The following is a 12,874-nucleotide window of genomic DNA, read 5'->3' as shown; positions in this document are numbered from 1 at the left end:
TTTTGGCTGACATGGTAAGGGTATGGACCTTTAAATGATCAGGCTGTGCTGAGCTATTTCAAGCACGATTTATAATTAAGAGGCCCTTTCCATTTACTTTTGTTGATGTTGTAAGACATGGTCACGGTACACTGTCATCTCTACCAGTAGAAGGATTCTACTTTCTTCACCTATCCGCAGTTCGCCCTCCCGCCTCTAGGGGGCAGAGTGCCCACTGGCTGAAGCCGGTGCTCCGTCTGTGGTGCAGCCCCCAGGCCTGGGTGCCCACCTCACGATTGGCTAATAAACTCCGATTACGTCACTGTACGCGCTCCCCTCCGCCCCGCCTTCTCCGCCCCAGGCCGCAGCCGGTCCTTTCGGTTCTAGTCTGTAGTTTACCAACATGTCGGTGTTCGGGCCAGTGGTGAAAATTCACCCCGTCGTTCTCGCTTCTATTAGCGACTCATACGAAAGAAGAAATGAAGGAGCGAGTAGAGTGATTGGGACTCTACTGGGTAAGCTGAGCCTCTTATTGGTGAATTTATCCGGGGTTTGGCCTCCTGTTAATGCATGTGGTCGGTCGCTAGCAATTAGCAGCAGTTTTGGTAAGCGCTAATGCGTTATGGCTTGCTTTAGCTTAAGGGCTAACTAGCTACATCTGGCTAACTCACAGCTAGCCGCTGCTAGCACCATCGCTTAAAACAGCTGGTTTACCCTCCTAATCATCCCAAAATTTAGTAATTCCATTGTTTATGATTTACTGTCTCCACCTGAACAATTTTGTGATATCCTCTGACATGTTGAAACCAGGACTGATTGTTGCTATTGGAGCTTATAGTAGCATTTTCCAGCTGTTTTGACGATTCGTTCATGCTTTAAGCCTCCTGCGCATCATCATATTAGGCTAGCCAACAATGCTAAGACGGCCAAATAAGATGAATAGTAATGCAAAGTTTTTAACTTCTCGCTTTCTCAGGTACCATTGACAAGCACTCAATTGAAGTGACCAACTGCTTCTCTGTGCCCCACAATGAATCTGAAGATGAGGTGTGTATTTAAAGTATTTTACATTAGTAAGAAGTCATTGAAGAGAGAAAATACTTAATAGTTCACTACTCATCACTGAGCGATAGGACATGTCCACCTAGAGCACTCGAGGACCAGGGTTGGTGACACCTGACCTAGAAAAACAAATATCATTTAATCTTAATCTCGGCTGGGGTTGTATAATTATAACCAAAATGTCATGTTTCGATCCAAGTCATTTTATATAGTCAGCACCAATACATCTAGCCATGGACTGTATTTTCTGTACATAATATAAAATGAGTTAATCAAAATAGGTGTTTTTCTTCTTCCATTTTGAACTATATACTTGCCAAGACAGACTGCACTTCAATATATTTTTTTCTGTTTATGTAATGACACAAAATACTAAAATATAATGTTGGAAATATTTATGAGTACATGGGAAAACACAAATATGTTGTACTTATTTCAGATCTCTATGATTCTGTTTTTGGACGAGAAAGGGAACTGTGTTATGTAACCTGTTGGTGTGATCAGCATGATTGAATTCAGTTAACAGGGGTTTTATTCTCTTTGTTTAAAATCAGCCTGCCTTCCGTTTGCATTGTAGTAGTCTGCTCCACCCATGGCATGAATTTGAAAAGTTGATTGAGAGGAGGTGAGAAGGAGCTGAATGGTCAGGTGTGGGTGTGAGTCAAGAGTAGTTCAGGATAATTTGCATGACAAAGAAATTGTAAGACAGCGTGAATCACATGAGTCTCTGAAAGAGTTCGTAAGGGTTTCTGCGTTTTTGCTACTGAAGAAAGTCTCACCTAAAACTAAGTGCATGTGATATTGAGAACATTCTTACAATTTTATATTGGTTAAGGCTTTTCTTGCATGGACCAGAATTGAAATGAACTCACCTGACAGTAATGGCAATTTTTTGCTGCCTTAACTGCCCAGCCCACTGATGTTACTGTAGGACTTTGGTGTGTTAATACAATTATTCAGGTCTAGACATACCTGTAGGTAGAACATAGAATATCTACTATTGGACTTTTTGAGAAATTAACAAGGTTTCATACACAGCTGGACAGTAAGTATTTGATTAGCAATTTTTTATGAATTTGCCAGAATTGTTATAACCAGGACTGATGGGCTTCATCCCTGTTGACTCAACTAGCATACACCTCAAAATAGAGGTGTAACGATTACAGATTTTGGTGCTACAATTATTGGCAGAGAAATAATCGCGGTTTCACGATAACTACAATTATTTTGTGCAAATTAATTTCACAACAGTACTTATTAGGGCTGTCATCTTTTGTTTGAACTTCAAATATTCATTCGAGCATGAAGTGAAAAGTTTAAATTCGAACTGTATTTACCTGTGTGAATGTCAGCTGTAGTCTTTACAGGTGCATCAGTTTACCTTGTGATCAGAGTGTGCTTACTGCATCAATTCACAAGTTAACTCTCCCAAAGCTTGTATGACAGTCTGAACTGTGGGAGAAGAATGGCCTTACTCAATAAAAGCTATGCAGCCAATTGGTGTGAATGGATTGCGCAGTGGTTAGTTAGGGGGCCGACCGCATTTTTTGTGTTAGTTGGTTGTGGGGGGTCTTGGTGACTACAAATTTGCAAGGAGATTACATCAATGAGGTTTAAAAGTATCAAAATATGCGGTGTTCTACCTTTTTAAAGCGGATATTGATGCACCACAACTAAATAAACATGAGCGCACAGCGTCAAATTTGCTAGCAGCTGTCATCTTTCTCCCAACTAGATTGCTCTGAGTAAGAAACTCTGTGATCGGTCCGAATACATTATAACCACTCATTGTTAGATGTTTTCGATCATCACACAATACAGCATTTCTGCTTTTGAGAGTTTGCAAATGAATGAAATGAAAGTTTGTGAAGATTCAGGAGGTAAGGAAAAGGTAAAAGAGCATTAAGTTTGACTTTCACTTCTGCGGTCAATGCCGCGTATACCCATTGTGAGGTATGCTACACATGGCCCGTACCCCCCATAGTATTATAAGTAGGATGGCTGACCTCCCCGGATTACACACCGCCACACCAAGAGATCAATTATACAGGAAACACTGCAAGGTTCAAGGTGACTTTATTTGTACCCTTGGGTAGATTTGTTGTGCAGCAAGCTCTCGCTCACTGCCGGTCGTTGCGTGCGCATGCGCCCAACACAAATCCTTCAAAAGAATTACAGTGGAGATAATGCAAGCACATACATAAGACATTATAAACACAGTACACGTGGTCATGTAGTGGAACTTTTTCAGTGGATTTGGTTGTGGGAGGGGGACAGGAAGAGAAGAAGAATGTTGCAATATATGCAATATATATAATTGCATTATGTATCACCAGTCTCATTGAGAAGCACATTCCTCACAGCTGAACCATTTTTTTTCTTGTTCTGTAGTCTACTTAAGTATAATAAATTTGGCCTTTGTGCTCAGGTTGCTGTGGACATGGAGTTTGCCAAGAACATGTATGAGCTCCATAAGAGGGTGTCGCCTACTGAGGTCATCATTGGATGGTGAGTCAACACATAATATTTACTGTAGAAAATATAATGTTGAAGACAAAATCTAGCCCTTTCTCACTTATGTGACGCCTACTCCCGACAGGTACGCCACTGGCTTCGACATCACAGAACATTCAGTGCTCATCCATGAGTACTACAGCCGTGAGGCCTCCAACCCCATTCACCTCACTGTGGACACTGCCCTGCAGAGCGGCAAGATGAACATTCGCGCCTACGTCAGGTTGGCTGATCCATCGGTCTATCTGTCATCTTTGTCTGAGCGGCTACAGACTGTGTGTAATAATGTGTTTGTGTAACTCTCCCACACAGTGCGCAGATGGGTGTGCCAGGAAAGACAGTTGGTGTGATGTTCACCCCGTTGACTGTCAAGTATATCTACTACGACACTGAGAGGATAGGCGGTAAGAATACAGAGAATAAATTAAGATGATTGTTTGAAAACAACATGATTCATTTCTAAATATCTAGAATCAGGAAACTGTTCTTTCTCCAACTGGTCATGGAAAATATAGCTGTCAAACTGCTAATGGTGTATATGACAGCAGCTAATGTTTATATGCATTTTATGTGCCATGTAAACACAAAGTAATTTATTAGACGTAGGCTGTTTGCATGGCTAATGAAAATTTATATTCCACTAATTTGTACAAGGGAGAAAATGATCTTTCTGTCCAGAGTAATTATCTGATCAGGATTATGTGTGTACAGGGAACAATAGAGTAACCTGAAATGTATGGACTAGGCTGAGTTTAGTGAAAGTGAAATGAAAGCTACAAACGATGCAAAGTGCATTTTACCCAGTAGGAGGGCGTCAAAGTGACCCAACTCACACATCTTTACGGAATGGATTTAGAAAGAGTCAGTACATTATATTTAAAGGACAGAATCGGTCAGTTGTACTCAAAGTGACCAGGATTCTGGGCCACGTTGAGCTTTTGTGTTGCTCAAGGTGTGGCTTCCAACAAAAGGCCTACTGACAGGGACATGATGATTAATGCCATATACTTTGTTATGATGTGGAGAGGAAAATACAGTTTACAGGTGGGCATAAAAGCTAACAAAAACTGTAATGTGAAATGTGACTTTCTAACACTAATCTAAAAAAAGGTAAAACTACAATTACTTTCTTTTACTTTGTAGATACTCGGATTAAAAAGACAATTCCTTTCAGTTTCCACTGGTGGCATTTATTCAACTATGTGAACACAGCCTCCTTGCATTCCTTGAACACCCTTCTTGAAAAGGTCAACTTTTCAGTAAATGTGTCTATCCAAAAACCTGTTGATATCCTCTGTGGGCTTTCCTTTTAAGCACCCAGCTCTACTTCCACAGAGGATCATTGTCTCAGTCACAGCAGCCCGTAAATGGCAAGCTATGTGAAAAACCTGCAGTAAAAACACTAACATGCATTTTCAGAATAACTCTCCTGACGTGGTAATATCGGTATATCTCAAATGGAAAGAAAATCATCCTGTCTGAATATTTGAACATACTTGGAATAATGATGGTATTCAGTCATAGTGATTGAAAGAATCTTCTCTTTGAGTCAGTATTCACTGCATCATCATTTAACCCCGCTGTGTTGCAGTGGACCTACTCCAGCGGACACGTTTAGCTCCCAGTCGCACCAAGGGGTTGACCTCTGACCTGTCCCAGGTGGCCGGATCTGCAGCCAGGGTACAGGACATGCTGACAACCGTTCTTTCTTATATTGATGATGTGCTGGTGAGTACTGGAATAGTTTTGTCACTCAGATTTAATAAGTGTAAGGTCATAATGTACAAACAGTTCAGTCATGCCCATAACTTAATCACATCCCTGCTGTTTAACTCCGTCCGTCATTTGTGCCTCTGGATGACCTTGATGAAGTAATTAGGTTTAACATTAATAATGACTGGCGAGCTCATTCTTTTCATTTTGTCTCAGTCTGGTAAGGTGACAGCAGATAACAGTGTGGGCCGCTTCCTGATGGACTTGGTCAATAAGGTCCCCACCATCTCAGCCGAGGACTTCGAGAACATGCTCAATTCCAACATCAACGTAAGTGTTGACATCTCACCTAGAAAGCTACAGACTGCTGACAATTTGAAGCAGGGACGTCAAACTCATTTTAGTTCAGGCGCCACATTCAGCCCTATATGATGTCAAGTGGGCCGGACCAGTAAAATAATAATATAATAATCTATAAATAATCTCAGCTCCTAGTTTTTCTCTTTGTTTTGTTTTCATGCAATAAAAAACATTCAATAATGAAAATATTTTCATTTACAAACTACCCTTTCACAAAAAAGATGTGAATAACCTGAAAAAACTGAAATTTCATAAGAAAAATAAGTGCAGTTTTAACAATATTGTGCCTCAACTTATCATTGGTACATGTGCATTACACACAATGTTACACAAACATTTGGTAACAGGTATAATATTGTTTAAAATTTGGGAGCTAAAATAAGAACAATTTCTACAATATTACGTCTCGTTTTACTAATGTAACATACAGATCACAGTGGATCTACAAATACACAAAACATTTAATAACAGGCAGAATATTGTTAAAATTGCTCTTAATTTTCAGGTTGTTCATATTTGTTCAGATTATTCATATTTTATTGTTAAAGGATAGTTTGTAACTGGAAATACTTTCATGGTGTAATGTTTTTTTCTTCACATTACACCAAGAAGAAAACTTGGAGTCATTATTATTTATAGGTTTTTATGTTATTATTTTACTTGGGATCACATTGGTCTGTATGTGTAACCTGAACTAAAATGAGTTCAACACCCTTGATTGTTAATGTCTTCAGTGTCATTTTTGCATTTCCCAAATTCATCCCACGGGGCCACATTGGACCCTTTGGTGGGCCTCATAAGATAGATGTGAAGACATCAGAAGGTTATTTTTGATTTAAATCTGATGTATTTTCTGTCAGAGGTTGAACATGACAGATGTGCTGAAGAACATTATACGTCTGTTTCAGTTAAATAAAACAGGTCCATATATTTAAAACTAAACTAAAAGTCTGACCAGCAGGCAAAAGCTTTCAAGTTTTAAAAGAGAACACAAACAAAACAGACCATTACATTTGTTGGTCATCTCCAAATAAATAAAATCTTCATTCCAAAATGGTTTGTGTGGAAAGGTGAGTGTTTGCATTCATCACATAGGCTACATGTATTCATTGGGTACACCTCTGTATTGTATTTAAGGCCCTGAACTCAAACAGTTCGGTACAAACGAGCGCACTGTTACACCCTACTTTTCAGTAACTTGGTCGTTGGTGTTCTCAGTTAGATTCTCTCCTGAGGGAACACTCATTACCTCCCGCTGCAGCCCAAACATTAGCTTGTGTGCTGTGGCGGCTCTTACGCCTGTGCTGTGTGCTTCAGTCTAACTTGACGTGGCTCTAATGCAGTGGTTCTTAACCTTGTTGGAGGTACTGAACCCCACCAGTTTCATATGCGCATTCACCGAACCCTTCTTTATTAAAAAATAAAATATTATTTTTTTCAAATTCAAGACACATGTTTTACTGGTGCACAAAATGAACCGTGCATTAACATCACTGTGCTCAAAGAACAAAACCAATACAGTGCATGAACTCACAACAAATTACATACCTTTTCACAAAGACATGACCTTTTTTAAAACTAGCACACTGAAATGGTTTTAATTTTTAACCTTATGTATTCCAATAATGAACTTATTGTATTTATGCTATTTATCATTTTTAACATTTTAACACACACCCATCATCTAATTTCCATCAGGCTACAATAATAATGAATATTTACTGCAAATCAGTGTGACTGACGGCTTTAGCGTGATACAATTTCTCCATCCGTGACGGTGCGTCGGGCGTCACGTGATTGTAACTGACCAGTGCGGTGACCGAAAAATGTAAACAAACGCTACACATGGCTGCCTCCGTGGTTAACAGGAAGTAGCAAAAGTCATAACATCGATGTGGAAAATACTCAAATAATTCATTGTCAGACGAGTGGAAGAGATTATAAACACTTCCGGATTGTGTTGTAGTGCTGTAAGCAACAACAATACACCGTGTATATTGGATGTCAATCAGAGAAAGAGTCTCCGAAGCCGTTTGTTTATACACACAGACCTAGCCCGACACACACGCCTGACTAATGAGTCGGGTGTGTGTCTTGACCTCCACCGAACCCCTGAGACTGACTCACCGAACCCCTAGGGTTCAATCGAACCCAGGTTAAGAACCACTGCTCTAATGTGATTGGTTCGGTGCATCGCTGTGTAATTATGATTGGCTGTTCTTATGTCTGTCAAAACGTGGACGAATGAATTCTATCAAAGTTGTATCTAGCATGTCTCATATTTCTGTTGAGGAAAAGTTATTTTGCGATATATATCCTTAGCATTTTATTGCCCAGCCCTATGTGAGGCCTAAGCAACACGGTTAAAATTGTGGTCGACTGATGTTTGACCATCATGCATGTACATTGGTTAACAGCACTCCTCAAAGTTAAGGAAAAACTCAAATAATTTGGGAGGAGGGTGCTGACAGACTTAGGATCAGTCAGTTCTGGTGGTATGTGGTGTACCAACTGCTTATTAACACTTTATGTTGGCTTTTTCTTTTGTCACATCTGTAGAGGCATTTTATGTTTGACACACTTGCAGAGGACAGAAAGTGCTAAATTGCGTTGCTTTGTATTGCTGGGACTCTGGTTTGTGCAGTCTTATGACATATTTTTTTGTTTTAGTGTTCCTGTAATGTTTTAGTCTTGGACTCATTGTACATAACTGAACAGGGGTGTATAAATAAGTGATGCTGTGCTGTATTTGCCTCTTCCAGGACCTGCTGATGGTGACCTACCTGGCCAACCTCACCCAAGCACAGATTGCTCTCAACGAGAAGCTGGTGCTGCTCTGAGGACTTTTTTCAGTGAATCATATTTAATTTTTGTACTTTTTTTTTTTTTTTTTTGGCTGAGATGAATAAAAATATTAACCAGCCATGTAGTGTTTGTTCACCTTCAGTTGAGTGTTTTTACTTTGCAATTACAAGTAATACAATTTGGCTACTAATCTGTACAAAGTTGTCAAGTCTGACATTGCCAGATAAGACGTAGTTATCATTAGAGCCCAGGTTCTACTCATTTAATCTTGATTTATAAATTGTTCGCTGGCAGATTAGATATTGAGAAATGTCATAATTTATCCTTAATGCATGGTCAGGGGCACATTTATCAAGTTTGAAGGTGCGGGAGACTTTCGTGACCAATTTTTCATCAAATTTGTCAAACCTCATTCATATCCTAAGCATCATGAATCTGTAAGTCTTTCTGTGATTACTCACCTGAATCTCTTGCATTACAGTGAACAATTTCGAAGTGCCATCCACCATAAACAAACCATATGTTTACAAACAGAGCTGGGAGGTCACTTGGGCATCTTCAGAATTTTGTCGTGACATGCATTGTGGGAAACGCCGGTTTGCGCCGCTGTGTGGCAGCGGCAGCTGCTAAAGACACAACGCAGAAACGGCGGGAGCTTCCTTCCCTCTGTGCGTATCCCTCCAGCCATTTCTGCACTTCAGCCAAAATTCCGAAGATGCCCGAGTTACCTCCCAACTCTGTGAACACATGGTTTGTTTATGGTGGATGGCACTTTGAAACTGTCCACTGTAATGCAAGAGATTCAGGTGAGTAATCACAGAAAGTAGTACAGATTCGTGATACTGAGGATATGACTGAGGTTTTACAGATTTGATTAAAAAAAAAAAAAATTGGTCATGAAAGTGTCCCGCACCTTTAAAGCTAAAACTGGATATGGTTTTAATCTGGAATATAAAGTTTTGATACAACAGAATCATGTTTAATCAGTGTTTAGGCTTATCCACTAAACCGAGGTTTAAATGTAGGCTTTCTTCATTTCAGGTTGGCGCAACATATTGAAGTTCAGTCATGAGTTAACCTCCTAAGACCCAGGAAATGTCAGCAAAGTACAAGCTTTTTTTTGTTTTTTATTAAATAAGTGCCTGTATTGGAAACAGTTTTTTCAGATGCAGTTTTTCAAATTTTTATGGAATGTCCTTTGTGGTGGACAGTTTTTTTGTTTTTTGTATAAAGTTGTGAAACTCTTGTCCACAAATGTGGACAGAAAACCCATATCTGGGTCTGAGGAGGTTAATCAAAACTATCTTCCTTTTAAACATCCTTGTTTGACTTTGAATTACCTTTTTATTTAAGACAACTTTAAGATTTAGATTAAGACAAATGGACTTTTATTAGATCATAAATATACAGTCAGTTCAGTAGTTGCATAAATCATGTTAAAACACTTGCCCGGCCTGAGTTAGTTCTGAAGCTTAGTGCAAAAAGTGGGCATGAGGAAGTCACACATGTCAAGTGACGGCGTCAGAAGAGCTGATTTGTTATTGCTGAGCTGAGCTGGTGCACAGAAGTCATCCATATATATATAGATCAAGGTTTGGTTTCAGAGTCGGTGCCTTTCTTGGTGTCCTGCTGAGGCCTGATCAACTTCTCCACGGCGGCGTAGCCCTGCACGGTGCGCTCATACACCGAGTCCCCGGCTGACCTGGCGATGGCCGCAGCCTGTTCCGGGTAGTAGAGGGAGGCGCTCACCGCCATCAGGCCCGCAGGGTACAGCAGCTGCTTCACCCTGGAGCCTCGAGCCACAAACAGTCCCAGGATGCCCGTGAAGCCGATCACTCCCGCCCGTGGGTAGAAGTCCGCCGGTGGGTTCTTCAGGTAGGCGTAGGTGTCGCTCCCAAACCGGACTGCGCCCTGGACTCTGGGTCTGACCCGGCCGTAGGTGCTCTGACACCAGGACGCGCACGGCTCTACGAACCTCCGCAGGGCGGCGACAGTCTGCTCCAGCTGACCCGCTTCACGCTCCACAAAGTGGGCCTTCCGCTGGGGCACCGTGTACAGAGACAGCTCGTCCACGCTCGCGGTTAACGGCGTGGCTGCCGTTTCTGCTTTGTCCCCGTCACCGGCGGCAGCAAACACGGTGAACGAAGACAAAGTCAGCGCCCCCGGCATGGCTCTACCTGTCACCTTCAACATGATCCCTGCGGGCCATGCATTCAGTACGGTGTCCGAGGAGGGACAATCTGAGAACTGCCGGAGGCGAAACGGACACCTGTTGTGCAGAACTCTGCTCCCCCTGCCAAAGTCAGTGGAGGAGCTATTGGTCTGGTTAGTTTTAGTTCAAAGTTAATTTACCTTTTTTGTTGGCTAATTTAGTATTTTTTGCTAATTGTTTATTTTTTGTTACTTTTGTTTGTTTAAACCCTTTCATGCACACTGGTCACTACTGTAGACAGTTATTCTCCAGCTGTTCTCTTATATATTCATGGGTTTTGTTGTTTAGTTGCATATCAGCCAACACAGTGGACACTTATGGTTCAAAACATAGTAATGTCCCATCAGAGAGCGAACTTTAATTGACTGCCATTCCAACATTTATTTCAATATAAAGTAACTCCTTGTTTTGGATAATCTTTTATATCAAAACTGAATTTAAAAGTTCAAATGTGGGTCATTTAGCAACACTAATCTGCCAAATTGTCACTAAAATGTCCCATCAGAGAGATTTCGAATACCATGTTTTGACCCCTGTGCACCATCTCATACACTGCAATTCATACTATTACTGTAACTTTGCTGATTTTGATAAACATGATCTGCAGTAACATGTTTGAGTGTAAATCAATTGTTAATTGTTATTAGACTGTAATTAACAGTTTTCTTAAACAATTTTTTTTTTTTTTTTTTTTGCATATTATCTTCATGAAGTGAGTAATAACTAGCATTAGAGTATATTAAAATATGAGAAAACATCAGATTAGCTGCATGAAAAATGTTTTTATTTCATAGTTTTCACATATATATCACTTTCTGACAATGGATTTTGAAGACATGTTTCTTTGCTTCAAAAATTAAACACATGGTGTCCAGCTGAGTGGACATTTTTGTAACTCCATTAAAAATAGGTTCATAAAAAATTTCAAACGCATTGTTTTTTTTTTCATGCCTAGAGAGGAATAAAAACATTCAGGAAAAAAATCCTGACTAAGGTTCTCATAATTCATGCATGAAAGGGTTAATATTTAGACTTTTTTTTTTTTTTATTTTCATGGTTATTGCTTTTATTCTTTAGTATTTAGCACCGTTTGTTTTATGTTTTCTTATTGGTATAGACCACAGGTGTCAAACATGTGGCCCAGGGGCCAAATCCAGACCACCAAAGGGTCCAATCCAGCCCACAGGATGAAATTTGTGAAATGCAAAAAATTACACTGAAGATATTAATTAAACTACAAAATAATAATGTGGGGGAAAAAATAAGCAAAACATTTACATAAAATAAAGTAAAAGAATAAAATAAACAGCAAAATGAGCAAAAACACCTAAACTAATAAAAAAAAAAAAAAACAAGAATTAATAATAAATCACATGGACAAAATAAGACACAAACTGAACAAAAGTGAAGAAAAACTAATAAGTGGTGTCAAAATCATTTTAATTCAGGTTCCACATACAGACACATACAGTCCAATTAGATTTGAAGTGGGTCAGAACCAGAAAAATATTATCATAATAACCTATAAATAATGACAACCCCAAATTCTCTCTTTGTTTTTTGGTGTAAAAAAGTAAAATTACATGAAAATGTTTACATTACCAAACTATACTTTTACAAAAAATGGGAATAACCTGAACAAATATGAACAAACGGAAATGTGTTAAGAAAAGTAAATGCAATATTACCAATATTCTGCCTGTTACTAAATGTTTTGTGCAATTGTAATGCACATGTGTAAATGATAAACTGTTAAAGCGACACATAATATTGTTAAAATTGCACTTTTTTTCCCCTTAAGACAATTCAAATTGTTCATGTTATTCAGAATTTTCCAGGAACTTTGTAGATATAAACCTGATCATAACATAATTTGACTTTTTTCCCTGTTATTATTTTACCACTCCGGCCCACTTGAGATCAAATTTGGCTGAAAGTGGCCCCTGAAGTAAAATGAGTTTGACACCCCTGGTTTAGACCGTGGGCACTGGGGTATAAACAGGGAGCACCAAGTTAGACCAGCATGCACCTGGGTGGGCCTATGTTTTTTTTTTTTGTTTGTTATTTTTAACCAGATAACCAGATAACCAGTCATTCACACACAGACAGACAGACAGACAGACAGGATGAGCAGGGGAGACAGCACAAAAGGCCTTAGTTGTTGTTTGCCTGCAAAATCCTGAAAATAAACCACTTGAAACACATCTATGGTATAGACATTGTATTTCA

General features: G+C 39.5%; 1 protein-coding gene and 1 pseudogene across 1 annotated transcript; one reads left to right on the top strand and one right to left on the bottom strand.

The window, feature by feature from the left end:
- The first annotated feature begins 324 nt into the window (after positions 1–324).
- LOC115436709 (eukaryotic translation initiation factor 3 subunit F-like) lies at positions 325–8,551 on the top strand. Its single transcript, XM_030159624.1, has 8 exons — positions 325–494; positions 956–1,026; positions 3,470–3,549; positions 3,641–3,778; positions 3,868–3,959; positions 5,147–5,283; positions 5,485–5,598; positions 8,391–8,551. The coding sequence occupies exons 1-8, from the start codon at positions 383–385 to the stop codon at positions 8,466–8,468; spliced, it is 822 nt and encodes a 273-aa protein (XP_030015484.1). The 5' UTR covers positions 325–382; the 3' UTR covers positions 8,469–8,551.
- A 1,251-nt stretch (positions 8,552–9,802) lies between these two features.
- Positions 9,803–10,678, bottom strand: LOC115436711 (MICOS complex subunit MIC26 pseudogene; annotated as a pseudogene).
- Between the last annotated feature and the right edge of the window lie 2,196 nt (positions 10,679–12,874).

This window comes from Sphaeramia orbicularis, chromosome 17 (assembly GCF_902148855.1).
Source record: "Sphaeramia orbicularis chromosome 17, fSphaOr1.1, whole genome shotgun sequence".
Lineage (NCBI taxonomy): Eukaryota > Metazoa > Chordata > Actinopteri > Kurtiformes > Apogonidae > Sphaeramia > Sphaeramia orbicularis.
The sequence above is the reverse complement of the archived record's forward strand: the minus strand, read 5'-3'. Positions and strand labels throughout refer to the sequence as shown.

Coding starts and splice junctions, on each gene's coding strand:
- LOC115436709 (XM_030159624.1), top strand. CDS start 383: ATGTCGGTGTTCGGGCCAGTGGTGAAAATTCACCCCGTCGTTCTCGCT. Junction 3,960..5,146: donor CGACACTGAGAGGATAGGCG/GTAAGAATACAG, acceptor GCTGTGTTGCAG/TGGACCTACTCCAGCGGACA. Junction 5,599..8,390: donor TGCTCAATTCCAACATCAAC/GTAAGTGTTGAC, acceptor TGCCTCTTCCAG/GACCTGCTGATGGTGACCTA.